At 49.8% G+C, this 20,965-nt stretch overlaps 1 protein-coding gene and 1 pseudogene across 2 annotated transcripts; one reads left to right on the plus strand and one right to left on the minus strand.

The window, feature by feature from the left end:
* Window positions 1-73: 73 nt before the first annotated feature.
* On the minus strand, window positions 74-3,807 carry FTH1 (ferritin heavy chain 1). 2 transcript variants are annotated; one of them, XM_030917755.1, is made up of 5 exons: window positions 2,965-2,982; window positions 2,792-2,930; window positions 883-1,029; window positions 497-622; window positions 74-401 (listed from the first exon to the last, which is right to left on the minus strand). In XM_030917755.1, the coding sequence occupies exons 2-5, from the start codon at window positions 2,903-2,905 to the stop codon at window positions 237-239; spliced, it is 552 nt and encodes a 183-aa protein (XP_030773615.1). In that variant the 5' UTR covers window positions 2,906-2,930; window positions 2,965-2,982; the 3' UTR covers window positions 74-236. The 2 variants fall into 2 exon arrangements, with proteins under 2 accessions (XP_030773615.1, XP_010383219.1); XM_010384917.2 differs by having other exon boundaries at window positions 2,792-3,807.
* LOC104679451 lies at window positions 2,904-4,595 on the plus strand (annotated as a pseudogene).
* The last annotated feature ends 16,370 nt before the right edge of the window (window positions 4,596-20,965 follow it).

Consider the following 20,965-nt stretch of genomic DNA (forward strand, 5'->3'; position numbering starts at 1 on the left):
CAACGGCACTTAAGGAATCTGAAAGATGGACTGGATAGATTTCTGATTCATCCTAAGACCTCAAAGACAACACGTGGGTACCAAATTTCTTTATTTGAAGGAATGGTACAAATCAAAGAACGTAAGTGGATGTTTTGGTACAACTTATAGAAAAGGTAAAGGAAACCCCAACATGCATGCACTGCCTTGGTGACCAGGGAAGTCACCCCATGGCTATGGGGAAATTAGCCTGAGGCTTAGCTTTCATTATCACTGTCTCCCAGGGTGTGCTTGTCAAAGAGATACTCTGCCAAGCCAGATTCGGGTGCTCCCATCTTGCGCAAGTTGGTCACGTGGTCACCCAATTCTTTGATGGCTTTCACCTGCTCATTCAGGTAATGTGTCTCAATGAAGTCACACAACTACAAAACAATGGGGAAGACAGTTAGTGGGCAGCTTTCCCAATCCCTAAGGCAAATCATTTCCTCCATTTATTTCCTGGGTTTCCAGTACTTACATGGGGGTCATTTTTGTCAGTGGCCAGTTTGTGCAGTTCCAGTAGTGACTGATTCACATTTTTTTCCAAATGTAAAGCACACTCCATCGCATTCAGCCCACTCTCCCAGTCGTCATAGTCTGGTTTCTGAATGAGGAGGATAGGGTAATGCATCTCTACCAACTAACCTACAAACCAGCAAGCCCGTCATCTCTAACCACCACGCTTTGGCAAAAGGGACATTACTATTTGCCTAATTTAGTTTAGATGGTAAGCCTAAAAAAACCACAAAAGGCAAAAGCCCAGTGTATCATCACTTTATCAGGGCAACTGCTAGTTTAAGTGATTTCTGATACCCAAACACTGCTAGATGATGAAGTATGACACCCCTAGGATCTTTTGTTCACCTTAATATCCTGAAGGAAGATTCGGCCACCTCGTTGGTTCTGCAGCTTCATCAGTTTCTCGGCATGTTCCCTTTCCTCATGAGATTGGTGAAGAAAGTATTTGGCAAAGTTCTTCAAAGCCACATCATCGCGGTCAAAGTAGTAAGACTGAAAGGAGAACACTGAATGTGTTATATTAGGGATCCCCAAAGACAGGTAGCTGTGACAGTCTACACTGAGGCAAGATGGTCTAGATGGTCGGCCTAGGCTTCCTTTCTCAAGGCGCAGCATGAAGGGGTCAGTGCCCAAGGAAACTGGGGGCAGATGAGCTACTGGACTGAACCCAACAGTAATCTTTCTAATAGAAAACTGAAACTTGATCCTTCAAAGTTTACTTCAAGGAACCTTTAGATTATGGGCATTGCCTGGGGTGATGTCTTAAGGATCTGTATTAGTGCACAGAAAACTTTCTTTCATTGTCTGGTGAGAGGGTGCTGGGGTACTGACCCTGCACTTAGTCCTTTTCTCCTCCCTGTTCCTGGATTAACCATGTTAAAGCATGGTTAAAACAAAGAGCTCAGGAGCCTGCCAGCTGTACCGCGGATTTATTTATAAAATTAAAAACCCCTACTGGGCGCGGTGGCTCACGCCTGTAATCCCAGTACTTTGGGAGGCCGAGACGGTTGGATCACGAGGTCAGGAGACCATCCTGGCCAACATGGTGAAACCCAGTCTCTACTAAAAATACAAAAAATTAGCCGGGCGTGGTGGCGTGCGCCTGTAATTTCAGTTACTCAGGAGGCTGAGGTAAGAGAATCGCTTGAACCCGGGAGGCGGAGGATGCAGTGAGCCGAGATCGTGCCACTGCACTCCAGTCTGGGCGACAGAGGAAGACACTGTCTCAAAAAAAAAAAAAAAAAAAAAATTAAAAACGCCCATGCAAGGTGACAACTGTGGGCAGTATGTTGATGCAAATATACTTTTATAATACTTATATCACAAAAATTTGATTTTCAGTTTTAGACATGTGATGTAGTCAAGTACTTCTGAAAGGCAGTGACAGTCACAGAAATACAGGCCTGTTTTCAAATCCATTTGGAACACATTCTTGGGATAGTTTGGACAATCACAGGCAATTCTAAGGAAGACTCCCACGACACTGCCTAAGACCAAGATTTGGGAAAACTGATTCCACTGATCACTGAAAAATTTATTGCCCAGTAACTGTTGGTGGATTTTATCCAAGAACTGGAGATTTATTACTTAGTCGGCCACACCTCTTACAATAAGATACATAAAAGATAAAAATTAAGTTCCCTAGACGCAAGGTCAGGTGACACTGCAGAAGGGGCGATTTCTAGAGATACGCTTCAATGCAAGTGGAACTTAGAGATAAGCGGAGCCGAGAGGTGGATAGGGCTGCTCCAGAGGGATCTGCCCACAAGATAAGCCACTTCGCGCCAGCCCCCAGGGTTGGCTGTTCGACACCGTTACCCAGCAGGCCCGCCATACCTAGGGGGCTGGAGCGGGATACCTAAGCAAAAAACGCTGGGCTTCAGAGCCAACTGCCGGAGGCAGAGGAAAAGATGGGAGTGTAAAACTCCACCTTCCTAACCGCAGGATTGATCGCACGGGCTGACAGTTTTGCAACCCCAGGATTTCAGGACACCCAACTCTCCTTAAAAAAAGAAGGGTGTGCAGAAGCGGCCCTGGCCTAGGAGGGAGCCTTCCCAACGTACAGCTGAGAAGAACCAGCTGCCCCGACTTTCTGCGCCAGAGAAGCCCTCGGAAACCTCGAGCAGCCTCCATTTTCCAGAAGGGCGCAGGGAGGCGGGGGATCCCGCGGGTGGCCACACCCCCGGCCCGCCCCAGCGCGCGCCCCGGGAACCGCGCCTGACCCCCGCCACCGCCCCGAGCCGCCCGCGCTCACCATGGACAGGTAAACGTAGGAAGCGTAGAGCTCCAGGTTGATCTGGCGGTTGATGGCGGCCTCTGAGTCCTGGTGGTAGTTCTGGCGCACCTGCGAGGTGGACGCGGTCGTCATGGCGGAGGCTAAGGACAGGCGGCGGCGGCGGTGGCTGCGCGGCGCTGAAGCGGCGGCGGGGGCCTTGGGGCGGTCCGAGGACGCGGTGAAGAGGTGACGGAGGGCTGGCTATGGGCGGCCGGCCGGGACGGGGGACGAGCGCCGGGTTCCGTCCAAGCACTGTTGAAGCAGGAAACCCCGACGACTCTCGGCGAAGAACGTCTGGCGCAGCGGGTAGCTTGCGGTCTCTTATAGTGGCGGCGGCGTCAGGCCCGCCCCAGCCAATCAGCACCGCCCGCCCCGCGCCCGCTCCTTCCGGTGGGCGCGGAGCCCCGCCCCTGCGGTGGGGGAGGGGCGGCCGCTAGAGGCCCTCGGGCGCTCTGGCGGAGCTCGGGAGCGGGGACCGGTACCGGACTGCTTCGGGGACAGTGGTGTCGTCTCTGTGCCCCTGGGGCCCGTTTAGTGGAGTTGGAGGGAAGCTGCGAGGAGGCGCGGGAAGTCCACCTCAGAGCCCCCCGCTCTAGGTGTGCCCGGGCCTTGGAACCAGCGGGGGCGGGGTGCGGGGGCGCATGGGGTGACCCTGATTTGGCTCCCATTTTCCCGAACGAGCACCCTGAGGCTCCTGGCCCGGGGCATGGTGTTAAAAATCATAGCTGCGGGGAAGCCCTTGTGACATCTTGCTGCAGATTGAGAAGGTGGAAGGTGGATACGCGGGCCTTAGGTGGTCGAGCGCACTTTCTCTTCCTCAAGAGTCCAAGAAGGAGCGCGGTGGAGAAGTGGGGCTCACGGCGGGTTTCGGGTCCGCCCCTGCCCTTCTGATCCGGCGACCACGTCTGCCTTTGGCTGAAAGCAAATATGGCTCCGAGTGCAGTTTCTACAACAAAGGCTGGGTGGGCCGGGTTTCCGTAGGGATGGGGACCGCCTCCCCCGAGTGTCTTGGGAGTGAGCCACCGGGGCCTCGGAGAGAATCGCTGGAGTCGCTTCGCACCCAAGGGACACATCTCCGGTTAGAAAGGAGAAGCGACGTGGATCTAAAGGCGAAGCCCATGCTGAGGCCTTTTCAAAATGGCCTCTTATCAGCCACACTCACAGGAGCTTCAGGCTTCGGTGGCCCTGTAGGACAACCCTGGGGTGTCATTGGAGAGAAGCTGACGGGGTTGATGGCGGGTGACAGGTGAAAGAGACCCCGGAGGGGCGGGGCCAGTGTGTGTGGCATGCAGTTGAGTCCCAGGCACAGTGTGGATGTGAATTTATGGGTGGCAGAGCTGGAGCTAGGCCCTGCCCCTATCTAGGTCTTGGCTTCGAGGTCCACTGTTCTGTTGCATCTTTTGACGCATCGGTGGAAGAACTATTAATTTCAGGATACTCACAAACCTGTAGCTGGAAGCTAGATTTCCAAACCTTATTTTAAAAAAGCAACTACTGAAATATTAAAAACAAATTGCCGACGGAATTAGGGTGATTTCTTTTTCACGGGTTCATTAAAAAATGCACCTATGTTACCTACAGGAAACACGTTTTAGTGCTGCTAGAGCTACAAGAATAAGGTAAACGGATGCTGCTAGACCAGGAGTACCTTACCCAGTCTGGGATAGGAGGAGGTCAGGGAAGCCTTCCCTAAGCAAGACCCCTGAGCTAAGTTTGCAGAAAAAGTTAAAAGGAAGGTGAAGTGCAGGAGCGAAACAGGGAAAGGAATTTGGAGCAGAGTGAACAGCATATGCAAAGGTGTGGCAATGTGGAAATGCATGACCTGTTCAAGCTGCCTTAAGAAAGTATGTTGCCTGGGGCTGGGCACTGTGGCTCACGCCTGTAATCCCAACACTTTGGGAGGCCAAGGCGGGCGGATCACTTAAGGTCAGGAGTTGGAGATAGGCCTGGCTAACTAACATGGCAAAACCCCTCTCTACTAAAAATACGAAAATTAGCCAGGTGTAGTGGCATGCGCCTGTAATCTTAGCTACTCTGGAGGCTGAGGCGGGAGAATCGCTTGAACCAGGCAGGCGCTTGAACCTGGGAGGCGGGGGTTGCAGTGAGCCGAGATCGCGCCTTTGCACTCCAGCCTGCAAGACAAAGCAAAACTCCGTGTGAAAAAACAAGAAAGAAAGAAAGAATGTTGGCCTGGAAAGTACAGTGCATGTTGGGGGACACTGGATAGGGTGGAGAATAGGGGCAAGGTCGGGCAGGGTTGTGTTCCATAAAAAGAGGTTAAACTTGATCCTGGAGACAACATAGAGACACCGCATTAGCTTTGTTTTTAGAAACCTTACACTGGAAATCTCTTAGAATAAGAGTATAGCAAAGTCACCACATATAGGATCCAAAGCTTTCCTTGATAGCAGTAACCACCAGTTAGAAAATAGGGGGAAAAAATGGAAAAGAAACAATGTTTTTCGGTTACATTGACAACAAAAGCTTAAAGTACCTTGGAATAAAGTTAACAAGAAATATATAGAGAAAACTATGAATGCTTACTGCTGGACCAAAAAAATCCAAAAAGCCTAGCATAAATGAAGAGGTACCATATTCCCAAATGGTTGGTCAGTCTTCATTTTGTAAAGATGTCAGTTTTCCCCAAATAAATGTAAATTCACTGCAATTTCCATAAAAGGCAGTTTTTTGTTTTTGTTTTTCCTCAGCCATTACTGTCTCTGGGACAGTATTTTTTTTTTTTTTTTTGAAACTTCACAAAATGGCTCTAAAGTTCATTTGGAGGAGTCAGTGTGTTGATAGATTTGCATTTAGTGCTATAATAAAAGTACAGTAAAGTGCTATAAGCAGTATGGTACTGGCACAGGAAGAGATGACTAGATTAATGTGACAAAATAGTCCTGCCCACCTATGTATGAGAAGTTGGGATATGCTAAACTGTTGTGTCAAATTAGGGAAGAAAGAATGGGTTTAACAAATTATGTTGAAACAATTGACAGTCATGTGGAGAAAAATGACTCACTGAGTATTTAAAAATACATTCCAGATAGATTAAAAATCCAAGTCTTAAAAAAAGTATAAAGTTTTGAGGAGAATGTATAGAAGATTTTTATAATTTTGGGGTAGGGAATGTTCTGAGGCTGTCAGAAGCCATGAAAGTACAGTTGGCAGATTTGCCTACTTAAAAATGAAAAGCTGTAAGACAAAAGATGTTGTCAGCAAGGTTAAAACAGGGATGACAAATTGGGTTGATATTTGTAACTCATATAAGTGATGAAGATTAGGAACTGTAATATATATTTGTATGTTTAATGAAATACTATATATGTATCACACTTTTTTTTTTTTTTTTTTTTTGAGATGGAATTTCGCTCTTGTCGCCCAGGCTGGAGTGCAGTGGCTTGATCTCGGCTCACTGCACCCTCCACCTCCCGAGTTCAAGTGATCCTTCTTTCACAGCCTCCCAAGTAGTTGGGACTACAGGCACCTGCCACCACGCCTGGCTGATTTTTGTGTTTTTAATAGCAACAGGGTTTCACCATGTTGGCCAGGCTGGTCTCGAACTCCTGACCTCAAGTGATCCACCTGCCTCGACCTCCCAAAGTGCTGGGATAACAGGCATGACCCACCCCACCTGGCCTTATGAGACCCTTTCGATTGCCTACGCTGGTGCTGTAGATGGTAAGCTCCTGGAAGGCAGGCAATTGTTTCTATCTTGTCTCTGCACTCCCAGTTTTTTTGCAAGGTGCTTGTTACTTGGTGCCCAGTATATGTTCCATGAACAGATGGATTCATGATTGAATGTGGAGGATGGATGAGAGTGAGGCTAGAGGGCTGGGCACCAGTCGGGAGGCAGCAGCCTTAGTTCTTAGTGAGCAGAGGCGATAGAACACAGATTTGACAGATCTGGAGAAGATCAAATGAACAGACTGATTGGCGAAAGTGGGGGGCCAGGGGTGGGCAGTGGGTAAGAGATCGCCCAGCTTTCTGATTTGGTAATCCTGGCTGCTGCTGCCATTCCCTTAGCCAAGGAGTGCAGGAGGAAATGCAGGTTTGGGGGAAGGCCAGCTTGGTGTTGGACTAGATGTCTGGGATGTTCAGAGGGACAAAGCCAGCGTGAAGTTTTGGACCCATCGGAGGGAAGTCGGTCTACTGCAGGGAGTAGGTTTCCTGAATCAGTGTTGGCTCCATGCGTGGCTAAACACGCATGTAGCTGCAGTGAACATCGCAGCAAGACTGAGGGACAGCTTGTGCTGTAGAAGGTCACTGGGAGGAGGCTGGCTGGGAACAATGGAAGGGGCATCTATTGGTGGGGGAGTGTTATTTGTGTGTGTGTGTTTATATGATTGCTTGTTTCCCCTACTTTCTGGTAACTTGAGGTGTCAGAACTGCAATCTCCAAGCCTTTCTATTCTTCCGAAGCTGTGGCCTGGTCTTTGGACCTTTGTTGACCAGGGTTCTACCTCCCCCACCCTCGTTCAACCCTGCTCCTCGTGACTTGGAGGCGACGGAGAGTTTGGCTGGTCTCCCAGGACAGCCGCCTCCCAGGGCCAGGAGTGGCGGGAGGGACCTCGGATGAGAGAAGAGCCAAGCCGGTGGTTTCTGGAGGTTCAGCACATCCTAGAGCTGGAGGGGGCGGCGGTGGGGGTTGTGGTGGAGAGTTGCTGTCCCACCGTGACTCAGCATTCTGCTAGGCTGGGCTTGGGCTCAAAAAGTGCTTTGTCATGGAGGAGAGGAGCAGTCATAAGACCTGGAGGGCTGTGGCTTCACTGTGGAGGGAGGGAGGGAGGGAGGGAGAGTGTCCCCCTCCCCTCATTTCCTAATGGGACAAAGACCAGAGGCTGGACTGGGAACAAAGGGGTTTGAGATCACCTAGGAGGGCCTCTGATGGTGTTTTTGCTGGCAAGCCGTGGTGTCACTTTTCCTACCTATCTCCTGCTCAGTGCCTTCCCGCTGTATGGGGAATTTTCAATAGATATTGAGTCTCTTTCCCTTCTAGGGACTGTTACTGTGTGGTCACAATTTAGGATCTACAGCTAGGAAATCATAGACCCCCACAAATTTTAAGGCTTGGAAAGGACGTTAGAGCTTCCAAATCATCATGTTTTACAGATAAGGTGAGGCTTATCTGTAGCCTCAGAAGAAGGTTATGCTTGCCCAAAGCCATAGAGTCACTGGCTGAAACACAAGCTGAAAACTAGGACAGGGCACATGACGGAACCCCGTGTGGCCACTAAATACAGTAAGTGTGTTTAATAAGTGTGTTTAATGTGTGTGTGCAGGAACGCTATGTGAAAAGGCAGACCCCAAACCGTTCCACAGACTGATTGCAGCAAAGAAAAACCTCAGGGCTGGAGACATAGATGAGGATTGGGAGAGAATCGGTTACGTGGTATTTTAACTGAAGAGCTCATGTTTTAAATGTCTGGGATTCCCCCTGAAGTGAAGTAAAGCAGGAAATTCAAGTTTTGAAATTCCAAACAAGGAAAAACCATACTAAATCAGTATTCTGGTACATTTCTGGATGATGCAATCATACTCACAGAGCTTGTCCTTAAATCATTTCTTGAAAACCCTTGAAGCCATTCAGACTCAGAGTCTAGGTATTCGGAATCCCCTGCTTCCAGAAGGTTAACGAGAACCACAGCCTGCAATGTTTGAGGACAACTGTGAATGGAAGGCAAGGCCCATTTTTGAACGCTAACTCAGGCCTCACTGCACTCCAGACTTCTGCCAGAGACTTTATCGCATGGGGCCCCAGCTATGTGTTTACCTCTTCTGGCTGGACTTTGAACTTAACTTTAAGCTGTGTCCCCAACCCTGGTACAGCCCAGGGGTCCTCCCAGTTCTAGCGGTTTGCAGCTCTGTGCCTCTTCTCTGGAATGGTCTTGCCCAGCAGAACATGTGCTCTCTACCTTTGGACTAGCGGCTCCTGGAGATCAAGGGTCTTGCCTTTAACAGTCCCCAGCTGCATCCTTCCCAGTGAGCCCCTGGGATCTGCACACGGTGAAGAGGCCAGGTGGCCTCTCTGAACTTTGATTCCTGTATTATTTACGGTATCTGAAGACAGCCCTCTCCCATGCTACCTTGAGCACCCGCTTTGGGCACCCTCTTCACCACAGTTCCCATTGCACCCTGTCAGCTGGGACCCAGCCACATGGCATCCCCACATCACCACATGTCCAGGCTCAGCTGTGCTCACCCTGGCCAAATCGGGAGGCCCAGCTCAGCGCAGGTGACAGGTGGGAGCCATGGCTAGCAGCCTTGGGAGGAGGGTGAAAAAACAGAAAAATGTCTTGCATGTCTGGGCAGGGACCTCAGCAGCCAGAGGCGTTGGCAGCCAGGGGCTAGGAGTGCCTCCTCGTGGAAATGGGTACTGTGCCTCAGGAGTTTTCACCTTGTAGACACTCACTATGGTGGAGGGGAACGAAGGCTGCACAGCACAGTCCCTTGGGCACCGGGGCAGAGGGAATAGGGATCAAGAGGGTCTGAGAGATCAGCAGCCAGGGACTAACCCAGCTGGGAGGCAGCAGAAAGAGGCAGTCGGAAGGAGCAGCTAGGGCTTTCCTGCCCCCAGAGAAGAGGCACAGTCCAGGAGAGCTAGTGAGTCTTGCTGGGCCAGCAGATGGGGCCTAGGTCCGCAGAGGGAAATCCTGAGTGTTCTGTGAGAGGGGCAGGACCCAAAAGATCTCACCCTCAGCATGGATGAGGCCTCCCTCCAGCCTGTGGCTGTTCCCACTGTCCCAGGCTCCTTATTTCCTGCCTGAACCACCTCCTGCAGTCCCACTCTCTCTAACTTGTCTCTTTTCCGTCTGTCCCAGCATTATGAAATGCAAAGATAAGCACTTTGTGGTTACAACTTCTTAAAGGAGGCTGGTACAGTGGCTCACACCTGTAATCCCAGCACTTGGGAGGCCGCGGCAGGTAGATTGCTTGCCCAGGAGTTTGAGACCAGTCTGGGTAACATAGTGAGTCCCCCTCTCTACAAAAAAAAAAAAAAAAAAAAAAAAAAAAATAAGCCGGGTATGATGGCACAGGCCTATAGTCCCAGCTCTTTAGGAGGCTGAGGCAGGAGGATTGCTTGAGCCCAGGAGTTTGAAGCTGTAGTCAGCAATGATTGTGTCATTGCACTCCAGCCTGGGTGACAGAGCCAAACCTTGTCTCTAAAAAAATAAAAAATAAAATAAAACTCCTTCAGTGCTCCCCTTGGGATAGAATTGCAATTCCTGGGTGTGGCCTGGCCACTTACCCCCAGGCTTCTCTCTAGCCCTCCAGGGTTCCCCTCACACCTTGGGACTTGGCGCAGCTGGTCTACCTGCCCAGATGGCCTGCCCCTCACTCTTCTGCATGAAAAAGTACCCAGCCTTCAAGACCCAGCTCAAATACCCTCCCGAAGCTCCCTGCACTGCCCTGCGGAGCTGAGAATTTCCATTCTTTATGCCCTCCAGCGCTCCGAGCGCGTAGTCTCCACTGCCACACAGTACTGCAGTGACCTGCTCCGTACCGTCTCCCTCACTGCAAGGGAACTTCTGCCCTGTTTATCTTGGCCGTGCTTTTGCCTTTCCCACCTCAGCACCTGGCAAAGCACTCAGAGTTTCATAGGCTCCCAGACTACCGACAAATACCTGCTGGATTTAAGTTGGACTTAGCTCTTAGCCCAACTCTTACTCATCTTTTCTGTTACTGAGTGTTAGGCTGCGCCACCACTACCCCGTGCCTCATAGGTTTTTTGTTTTTTTGACAGTCTTGCTCTGTTACCCAGGCTGGAGTGCAGTGGCGCCATCTCAGCTCACTGCAACCTCTGCCTCCCAGGTTCAAGTGATTCTCCTACCTCAGCCTCCTGAGTAGCTGGGACTACAAGCACACACCACCATGCCCAGCTCATTTTTGTATTTTCAGTAGAACAGGGTTTTGCTATGTTGCCTGTGCTGGTCTCGAACTCCGGGCCTCAAGCAATCTGCCCACCTCAGCCTCCCGAAATGCTTCCGTGAGCCACTGGGCCCGGCCAGGTTTGGTTTTTCCATCTTTACTTCATTAAGACTACCAGCTGTCTCTGCCTCCTGTATGGAAGATGCTGGGAATCAGTGAGTCTTTCTGGGGTTTCAGGATTATTCCCAGGCAGAGACCTGAAGACACTGTGAGGCAGTCAGGGCTGGGACCGGTGCAGCCACGGGGATGGCAATGTCACAGTCACAGGCTCAGTGGCTCTGAGGTCCAATCCCCGTGGCTTGCTTTTGTGACCACAGAGTGTTTCCTCAACTGCAGGAATCTGTGGGCTGTCACTAGGGACCAATGGGGAAGAAAGGCAAGAAGGGTTGGTATAAAACCAGCTTGCTACTGCAAAACGATGTCCTATCCTTCCTGGCAGTGGGCCAGTGCATTGTTGGAGTTGTCATTCCATAAACATAACGGAGATTTTTACATAAAGTAAGTTGACACCTTTGGCGCTGACACTGACAGCCCCTCTGAGTAAGTAGGGCAGGTAGCCCGTGCTGGCAGCAGAGGTTCCCTTTATCCAGTGAGGAAACTGGAAGTCAGAGAGGTTAAGAGATGGCCTTGCCTAAGATTGCACAGCTGGTAAGAGACAGGGCTCTGACCGGAACCTGGACTCTGATTGTGGCGCAGTTTTCTAAATCTGATGCCCTGACACAGCCATGACGGCAATTCTGAAACTCAGCACATACATTACCCTTAATCTCGAGGCATGCAGAAGGAAGAGCTCCAAGATTCTACTTGCTTAGGCTTCTGAAATATTCCTGTAGCTGGAGAGCACTTCCCACAGTCCTGAATCCTGAAGGCGAGCCAGCACCCAACTTCAGCCAGCTTCAAGCCACCAGAGTTGGCGGAGGGCACTTTCAAAGTAGTTGCTGTGTTTCTACCAGCAGCAAAGTTATCATGGGTGATCTTTGAAATTAATAGGCTGATTTGATTAATAACTGAAGTCTGTTTGCTTGGTGGGAGTTTTGTGGTTCTTTGGAAGGCACGGGATCTCATGGCAGGGCTTAGAGAACTGGACTTGGTCTTGAGTTATCTGGACTTGGTGCTAATGGCTGGCAGGCCCAGGAGATGCCTGGGCAGCCTGGAGACTGGTGGCTGTCCAATGGCATTCCAAGCAGGGCAGTCCCACACCTTAGGCCCACACCGGAGAGCTAAGTGTATTTCTGGAGCATGTGATTTCCAGGGACCATAGCTGGCTCCTCAGACCCTCAGTACTCCCACTGTGCTTGGCTGGTCCTCCCAGGGGTTGGGGGCTTCTGCTCAGCCACAAGACACACCATATTAGGGAGCGGTGGGAGATGCTTTCCTGAGGGTTTCATGGTGCCTCATTCCTATGTAGGATCTGAGAACCATATAAACTTGCCTGAAAGAGTCTCGGGGCCTTTGGAGCTGAAGCTGTTCACATGCCGGGCAGCATAGGATGACCCACTTCCAAACTGGGGCAACACCAGCTCCTCCCCTGGGGCCTTAGCCCATCCTTGCTTTTCTGTGCGGAGGGCTCACCCACCTTTCTGACAAAGCTTCTGATGCTCAGAAGCCAGTCGGCCTGAGTCAGAGCCAGGAGAGCCTTCCCATGGGAAGGGGCTTTACATGCTATTACCTTTCTCATCTGTTTCCAGCTGCACGGATGATATTCTAACCCCCTGTCAAACATCCCTGCCTTTTGTAATTTGAAAGCATTAGATGGGCCGGGCGCGGTGGCTCAAGCCTGTAATCCCAGCACTTTGGGAGGCCGAGACGGGCGGATCACGAGGTCAGGAGATTGAGACCATCCTGGCTAACATGGTGAAACCCCGTCTCTACTAAAAATACAAAAAATTAGCCGGGCGAGGTGGCGGGCGCCTGTGGTCCCAGCTACTCGGGAGGCTGAGGCAGGAGAATGGCGTGAACCCGGGAGGCGGAGCTTGCAGTGAGCTGAGATCCGGCCACTGCACTCCAGCCTGGGCGACAGAGCAAGACTCCGTCTCAAAAAAAAAAAAAAAAAAAAAAAAAAAAAAAAAAAAAAAAAAGAAAGCATTAGATGGAACCAAGTGGCTCTCGTTTTTTTTCCTACTATTGACTCACCTATCCAGCTGCCCTTTTGATATCATGGGTGTGTATGTGGGTGGACAGGGGTGTGTATGTATAGTGGCAGGAATCCGGATGTTTTGCTTTTTGCTTTTTACTGGAATTGATTTCTCCAGATCCATACCTACTTCCCAATATCCACCTCCCTTCTGGACACTAGATCCAGATTTTCCTCTGGGGATCTATTTCCTTCCTTCCAACCTCTGTGATGTGCTATAATGGGAACTGCCTCCATCCCTAGATTCAGGGATAGACATGTTTTGTTTTACTTGCAACAAATTTTTCAGTCCACTTACCTTTTACATCGGGGGTCCCCAACCCCCGGTCCGTAGACTGGTACCGGTTCGTAGCCTGTTAGGAACCAGGCTGCACAGCAGGAGGTGAGCAGCGGGCGAATGAACATTACCTCCGAGCTCTGCCTGCTGCCTACCCGAGCTCTGCCTCCTGTCAGATCAGCAGCGGCATTAGCTTCTCGTAGGAGTGTGAACCCTATGGTGAACTGCCATGACAGGGATCTAGGTTGTGCGCTCCTTATGAGAACCTAACTAATGCCTGATGATCTGAGGTGGAACAGTTTCATCCTGAAACCGTCTCCCTCCCCCACCCCTTGTCTGTGGAAAAAATTGTCTTCCACAAAACCGGTCCCTGGTGCCAAAAAGGTTGGGACCACTGTTTTACATCATCTAAATGGCAACTGATTCTTGCATGCGTCACAGAATTTTCAAGACAGGAAGGAGCCTTTGAGACTGTCTAATACCTTCAATCACTCAACTAATGTTTTTATTTTATTATAACTATTTTAAAAATAGAGACAGGATCTCAAGTCTGTCACCCAGGCTGGGGTGCAGTAGCACAATTGTAGCTCACTGCAGCCACCAACTCCTGGGCTCAAGTAGTCCTCCCACCTCAGCCTCCTGAGTAGCTGGGATTACACCTGAGTAGCATCCCACCACACCTGGCTAATTAAAGCAATTTTTGATGGGGTCTCACTATATTGCCCAGGTCCCAAACTCCTGACCTCCAAAGATCCTCCTGCCTCAGCCTCCCCAAAGCTTGTGATTACAGGCCTGAGCCACTGCACCTGGCTTCAAACATTTTAAAATGCCAGCTCTGTGCCAGCCCCTGGGGTCAGATGAAGAAAATGATATCTGGGGCCAGGGATTGGGGGGACCAGATCACGGTTACAGGGAAAGTCAGTGGCTGAGCCAAGGACCAAAACCTAAGCCTTCTGACTCCCACACCAGCCTTCTTTCCTCATGCTTCTCTGCTTCCTGAGATTAAATTCTTCTGGCAGTGCTCACATACGGTTATGTGATTATGAAAAAACACAGGGAGCTCTGTGCCAAGCAGCTATCATTGGTTTCGTGGGCAGGGTTGCAGAGAAAGAGAGAGGAGAAGGACAAAGGAGCTTCACTCACCCCTGCGTGCCAGACTCAGCTCTCTGGCGGGGGCGAAACAGGTTCGCGGGGCTGCCTGAGGGCTTGTCCTCTGGTGTCCCTCCTCTGGGCCCCATCGGCCCTCTGCTTCATCCACACCAGCCCCTGGGGTGCCCCACAGCACCCCTGGTCCCCCGCCTCTGTCGTTTGCTGAAGTCTTTCCTCCCCTCGCTGTTCACTTTTATCTATCAAAGGCCCACCCTTTCTCCAAGCTGCAGTCCAGATCCTGCCTCTGCCGAGAAGTCTTCCTGGATTCAGAGCTTGACTCTTATTTCTGCTAATGTTTATTCCTGTGGCCTTTACTGACTGACAGGAGGCCCTGTGCCATTGCATCACCACAGGGGAGGCTCATAGGAAGGCATCATAGAAGACTCATAGGAAGCTGGTCTTCATCTCTGCTCCCAGGAATGGGACCAGGCCCTGGCACCTGGCAGAGCCTCAGCTAAGACTCTGGTTGGATGTGATTGAATCACTGTGAGAAAGGGGAATCCTTGCCCTGCGCAAAACAGGGGGTAAAGTTTGGACCCCCTGCCCTGCCCCATCTCACAAGCATTGTGAAAAGGTCTTGAGCTTTGTCTGACTGGGTCTTGCTTGAGCCAGTACTGCCTCTTCATTCCTTGAGAGATGGTTCTTTGCGCTTAACTCCAGGTAAGGGAGGGCCCGTCCTGCAGTTTCCCCTTAAGAGCCTGGAGTGGGAGCCTCGGGAGTTAGAACTGGTCTCTGGAGTTTGCCTTAAGCCCAACCAGCTTGGTCAGCTCTTTAGCCCAAAACTCCTGTATTCCAAGGGCAGGGGTCCTCAGGCCCAAGCTCCACCCAGTTGGGTGGGTTAGACTCAGACTCTTTTCTTAAAATGAATCAAGTAAGAATAAAAACTAATACGTATTAATAAAAGCAGATACTTCTTGACCCCTTACTACATAGGCCAAACGTCATTTGACAGATGAGGAAATTGATGCACAGAACTACAAAGTAACTTGCCCAAGGACACACCTGCAGTTCCAATCCAGAGCCCACACTCTTAACCGCTCCTCGTCCCCACCCACTGTCCAGATCATTCGGCTCCATCCTGTCATCCACTTGTCATTCCACTGTTTGCCCAGGACCTAGTATGGCGGCTCCCATATGGGGGTTTAGTAAATGCTTATCAAATGGGTGCTTATTGAATTTGAGATTTCTGTTTGTTTACCAGGTTATCCCTAGCAAGGCATGGAGGGAATAAGAGGGAACAACAAAAATGCTGGATGCTGGGCTGGGCATGGTGGCTTACACCTGTATTCCCAGCGCTTTGGGAGGCTGAGGCAGATGGATCACCTGAGGTCAGGAGTTTGAGACCAGCCTGGCCAACGTGGTGAAACCCTGTTTCTACTAAAAATACAAAATTAGATGTGGTGGTATGCACCTATAATCCCAGCTACACGGGAGGCTGAGGCAGGAGAATCGCTTGAACCCAGGAGGCAGAGGTTGCGGTGAGCTGAGATTGCACCATTGCACTCCACCCTGGGCAAAAAGAGCGAAACTCTGTCTCAAAAAAAATAAATAAAAATGCTGGATGCTGCATCTCTGTCTTGCTGTGGGATCAGTCCTTGGCACAGACATCCCACCCAAGCCAGGCTTCTTGCATGCCCTTACTCTCTGCCATTCCCAGGGAAGGAGGATATATTTCTGAAAAGGTCCTGAATTTCAGATGGGCTGTCATCACAGTCAGTGTTAGGATGGAAGGGCTGAGCGCAGTTGCCTCCAGATCAGCCCCTGTGAAAAATACTCCAGGGAAAATCACTCTGGAGAGACATGGCTTCTGAGATGGTGCCCTGGGTGGATGGAGAACAGAGCTGGGAGGTCGCACATCAGTCAGGATGATTTTGATTTCAAGCAACAAAACTCAACCCACAATAGATTAAGCAACAAGGGGGATTTATTGGCTCGTGGAGTTGAAAAGCCCAGAGGAGGTGGACTTTAGACATGGTTCCATCAGGGCTTGGGCCCCGTTTCTCTGTGGTTCTCTCAGATCTGCTCCCCTCCACAGGGCTTCATCCTCCGGCTGTCTTCCAGCAGCATCCACAGTTGCAGGCTTCCTTCTTCCAGGGGTAAAATTAGGACACCCTGCCCTGCCCCATCTCACAAGCACTGTGAAAAGGTCTTGAGCTTTATCTGACTGAATCTCGCTTGAGCCAGTACTGCCTCTTGGAGTGTCTGATTCTAAATGGTTGTTTAAGCAAATTAAGGAAATGGAGTTGATGTCCACTTCTGAATGGCATTGGGCCGCAGGGCTCACTGGAGACAGGAAGAGTTTTTACCAATTGCTTTCTGCTCTTGCTTGCCTGCCGCTTGCGGTGTCTGATTTTACCAGAGTACGGTGACCTCAGCTGGGACCCTCAGGCCTGTACCATTCAGAGTTCAGAGCTGTTTGTGGATCTGTGTGAAGACCTCTAGGAGCCCAGCACTCAGATTTGGGAGGCCCCACTGCACATCAGGGCAAACACGTTAAAACATGCCCACATTCCGCATGCAGCATTGTAACCGAAACACAGGTTCAGTTGCTTGCCACTTGTAGAGTCCAAATAACAAGAGTGAGGTCCTGGTATAAGTAAAGTGACTTTTTATTTCAAAGCTAGCTTAGGGGAAGAGGTACAGGCTTCTTGCCTTAAGAGTACCACCTTGGGGCTGGGCGTGGTGGCTCAAGCCTGTAATCCCAGCACTTTGGGAAGCCAAGGCTGGTGGATCACCTGAGGTCGGGAGTTCAAGGACCAGCCTGACCAACATGGAGAAACCCCTTCTCTACTAAAAAGACAAAATTAGCCGAGCGTAGTAGCGCATGCCTGTAATCCCAGCTACTTGGGAGGCTGAGGCAGGAGAATCGCTTGAACCCGGGAGGCGGAGGTTGTGGTGAGCTGAGATCACGCCATTGCACTCCAGCCTGGGCCACAAGAGAAAAACTGTTTCAAAAACAAAAACAATCAAAACAAAACAAAACAAAAACAAAAAAGACCACCACTTTGGGCTGGGCGCAGTGGCGCATGCCTATAATCCCAGCACTTTGGGAGGCAGAGGCAGGCAGATCACCTGAGGTCAGGAGTTCGAGACCAGCCTGGCCAACATGGTGAAATGCTATCTCTACTAAAAATATAAAAATTAGCCAGGCGTGATGGCGGGCACCTGTAATCCCAGCTACCTGGGAGGCTGAGGCAGGAGAATCACTTGAACCCAGCAGGCAGAGGCTGCTGTGAGCTGAGATCGCGCCACCGCACTCCAGTCTGGATGACAGAGCAAGACTCCTTCTTAAAAAAAAAAAAACAGAGAGAGAGTACCACTTCGCTTTTGGAGTGGAAAGTGGGTGCTTTTAAAGGGGGCCTGGCACACAGACATGAATGGCACACAGGGGAGGAAGCAGGCAGGTGGGGGGCTGTGTACTTGCTTTGGTGCCTTATCTGCCAGGTGGCCGAGTTGGCGTCTTTGAGGACAGAACTGGGTTGTGAAGGTGGCCGGAACTCTCCAGGTGGGAGAGAGTTTCATAGCAGGCATACTTTGGGTTGTAAATGGACCGTTGTCTCTCAAGGCAGTCCTCTGGTGGAAGAGAGTTCTACCCTGGGGCTTCTAAGCACATAGTTAGATGAACTTGCCCTGTCGGGAGTGTCTGGTGAAGGGGAAGTGAAAGTTTATAACTGCATTTCTAAAGGGACAAGTGGGATGTAGGGAATAGGGAAATAGAGGAAAGAGAAGAGAAAAAATAATTTAAAATGACTCCTTGCTTCCTTCCTCTCTCTCTCTCTGTCTTTCTTCTTTCTTTCTTTTTTTTTTTTTTTCTGACAGAGTTTCACTCTTGTTCCCCAGGCTGGAGTGCAGTGGTGTGATCTTGGCTTACTGCAACCTCCGCCTCCCAGGTTCAAGTGATTCTCCTGCCTCAGCCTCCCAAGTAGCTGGGATTATAGGTACCCACCACCACACCCGGCTAATTTTTGTATTTTAAGTAGAAATGGGGTTTCACCATGTTGGACAGACTAGTCTCGAACTCCTGACCTTAGTTATAAGCGGAAAATAATTAAAGAAGGCCTGAGCTCAATTGCAGTTGAGTAGATGACAGCTTTATAGTTCATAAATATTTACTTTTATGAATTTTGCTGTTTTCTTTTTAAATTTAGGAGCCAGTACATTTTCTTCGGCCCTTGTAAAGCTCCTAGGCACTAGGCCTGGGCCTGTCATGCGTAATAGAGAAACCTGCCTATTTGAGGCCAGTGATGGTGATTTGTGTGTGTGTCCCTAAAGGAACACCAGGCCTGGAGCCAGGACTGTGGAAGCTGGTCCCAGCTCTGCCATTAACTAGCTGGGTGACCTTGGATAAGCTGCCGACTTCTCTGGGCCTCTGTGTAGTCACTTGTCAATTGGAGATAATGTCACCTCTATTTGTCGCCTGTGTTCTTTGCTGAAGGGGCATTTCTTCCGGCTGGGGAGGCTGGAGGGGCTTAACTGAGTCTTGCCATAGAGCCAAGTAAACCCAATTTCTCTGGGATCCATCTGACACTGGTTGGCTGCCCACTGTGAAGCAATCTTGCAGCCAAGCTCTGGAGAAGTAGACACGGCTAAGCCAGAGCTTGTGTTCACAGGAGCCCAGAAAGATAGGCTCAGCAGAGACGTGTGGAAGGGGCACAGTGGGATTCAGATGAGCAGCCTGAGAGCCTGAGAGAGCCATGGAAGAGCCTGACAATGGAAGGGCCCCTTCCTTGCTAAGGAAGGTAAAATACCCAAACCAAGTCAATTCAGCAATGATCCAGGCAGGAGCCTGGGGTGCAAGAGTGAAAGGGCCAGGGGCTGTAGCTGCCTCTTAGCCCCAGTGTGGTGACTCCCTTCTGTTTTTTGTTTTGTTTTGTTTTTGTTTTTGTTTTTTCCTTTTTTGAGACAGGGTTTAGCTCTGTCACTCAGGCTGGAGTGCAGTGGCACATACATGGCTCACTGCAACCTCGACCTCCTGGGCTCAAGCAATCCTCCCACCTCAGTCTCCTAAGTACTGCTGGGACTATAGGTGTGTGCCGCCACACCTGGCTAACTGTTTTTATTTTTTTTATTTTTGAGACGGAATTTCGCTCTTGTTGTTCAGGCTGGAGTGCAATGGCGCAATCTTGGCTCACCGCAAACTCTGCCTCCCGGGTTCAATCAATTCTCCTGCCTCAGCCTCCCAAGTAGCTGCGATTACAGGCAAGTGCCACCACACCTGACTAATTTTGTATTTTTAATAGAGACGGGGTTTCTCCATGTTGGTCAGGCTGGTTTCGAACTCCCAATCTCAGGTGATCCGCCCATCTCTGCCTCACAAAGTGCTGGGATTACAGGCATAAGCCACCGCGCCCAGCCTGTTTTTTGATTTTTAGTAGAGAAGAGGTGTTTCTATATTGCCCAGGCTGTTCTTGAACTGCTGGGCTCAAGCAATCCTGCTGCCTTGGCCTCCCAAAGTGTTGGAATTATAGACGTGAGCCACCGCACCGGCTCTCTCTTAACAACTTTTAAGTGTACATCACAATATTGTTACCTATTTGTACATTGTTGTACAAGAGTTCTCCCAAACTTTTTTTCTTCCATGACTGAAACTCTATCCCATTGAGCAAAAACTCCCCATTTCCCCTTCCCTTAGCTCCTGGAAACCACCATACTACTTTGTGTCTCTATGAATTTGATTACTTTAGGTACCTCTTGGAGGTGGAATCATGCGACATTTCCCGTTTTATGATTGGCTTATTTCACTCAGCATGATGTCGTCAGGGTTATCATTGGTATAGTATACGACAGGATTTCCGGTTTTTAAAAAAGGCTGAATGACATTTCATTGTATGTATATACTGTGTTTTTTTAATCCATTTATCCATCCACAGACATTTAGGTTGCTTCCACATCTTGGCTATTGTGGATAATGTTGTAATGAACATGGGAATGCAGATATCTCTTTGAGATCCTGTTTTTCATTCCTTAGGATATGTACTCAGAAGTGGGATTGCAGTATCATATGGTAGTTCTATTCTTAATTTTTTGAGGAGCCTCCATATTATTTTTCATAGCAGTACACCATTTTACAATCCCACCAACAGTTTGCAAGAGAACCCTCCCGGGTTCAAGCGATTCTTCTGCCTCAGCCTCCCAAGTAGCTGGGATTACAGGCACCCACCCCCACGCCCACCTGATTTTTTTTTTGTAGTTTTAGTAGAGACAGAGTTTCACTATGTTGGCCAGGATGGTCTCAAACTCCTGACCTCATGATCCGCCGACCTGGTAATCTGCCCGCCTCGGCCTGCCAAAGTGCTGGGATTACAGGCATGAGCCGCTGCACCCGGTCCACTTTTTGTTTTTTGATAGTAGCTATTCCAATGGGCATAAGGTGATAGCTGATTGTGGTTTTGATTTACAATTCCCTGATGATTAGTGAGCATCTTTTCGTATGCTTGTTGGTCTGACCATTGAAAGAAAAACAAACAAACAGAAAGAAAAAACAAAAACAGCGTCAACAAAAAAGTCCCCACACAAAACCATCCAAAGGTCAGCAGCCTTGAAGATTGAAGCTAAACTCATGAAGATGAGAAAAAAATAAATGAAAAATTGCTGAAAACTCAAAGAGCCAAAGTGCCTCTCCTCCCACAAATGATTGCAACACCTCTCCAGCAAGAGCTCAGAAC

The sequence above is a fragment of the Rhinopithecus roxellana genome, chromosome 15 (genome assembly GCF_007565055.1).
Source record: "Rhinopithecus roxellana isolate Shanxi Qingling chromosome 15, ASM756505v1, whole genome shotgun sequence".
In the NCBI taxonomy this organism is placed as follows: Eukaryota; Metazoa; Chordata; class Mammalia; order Primates; family Cercopithecidae; genus Rhinopithecus; species Rhinopithecus roxellana.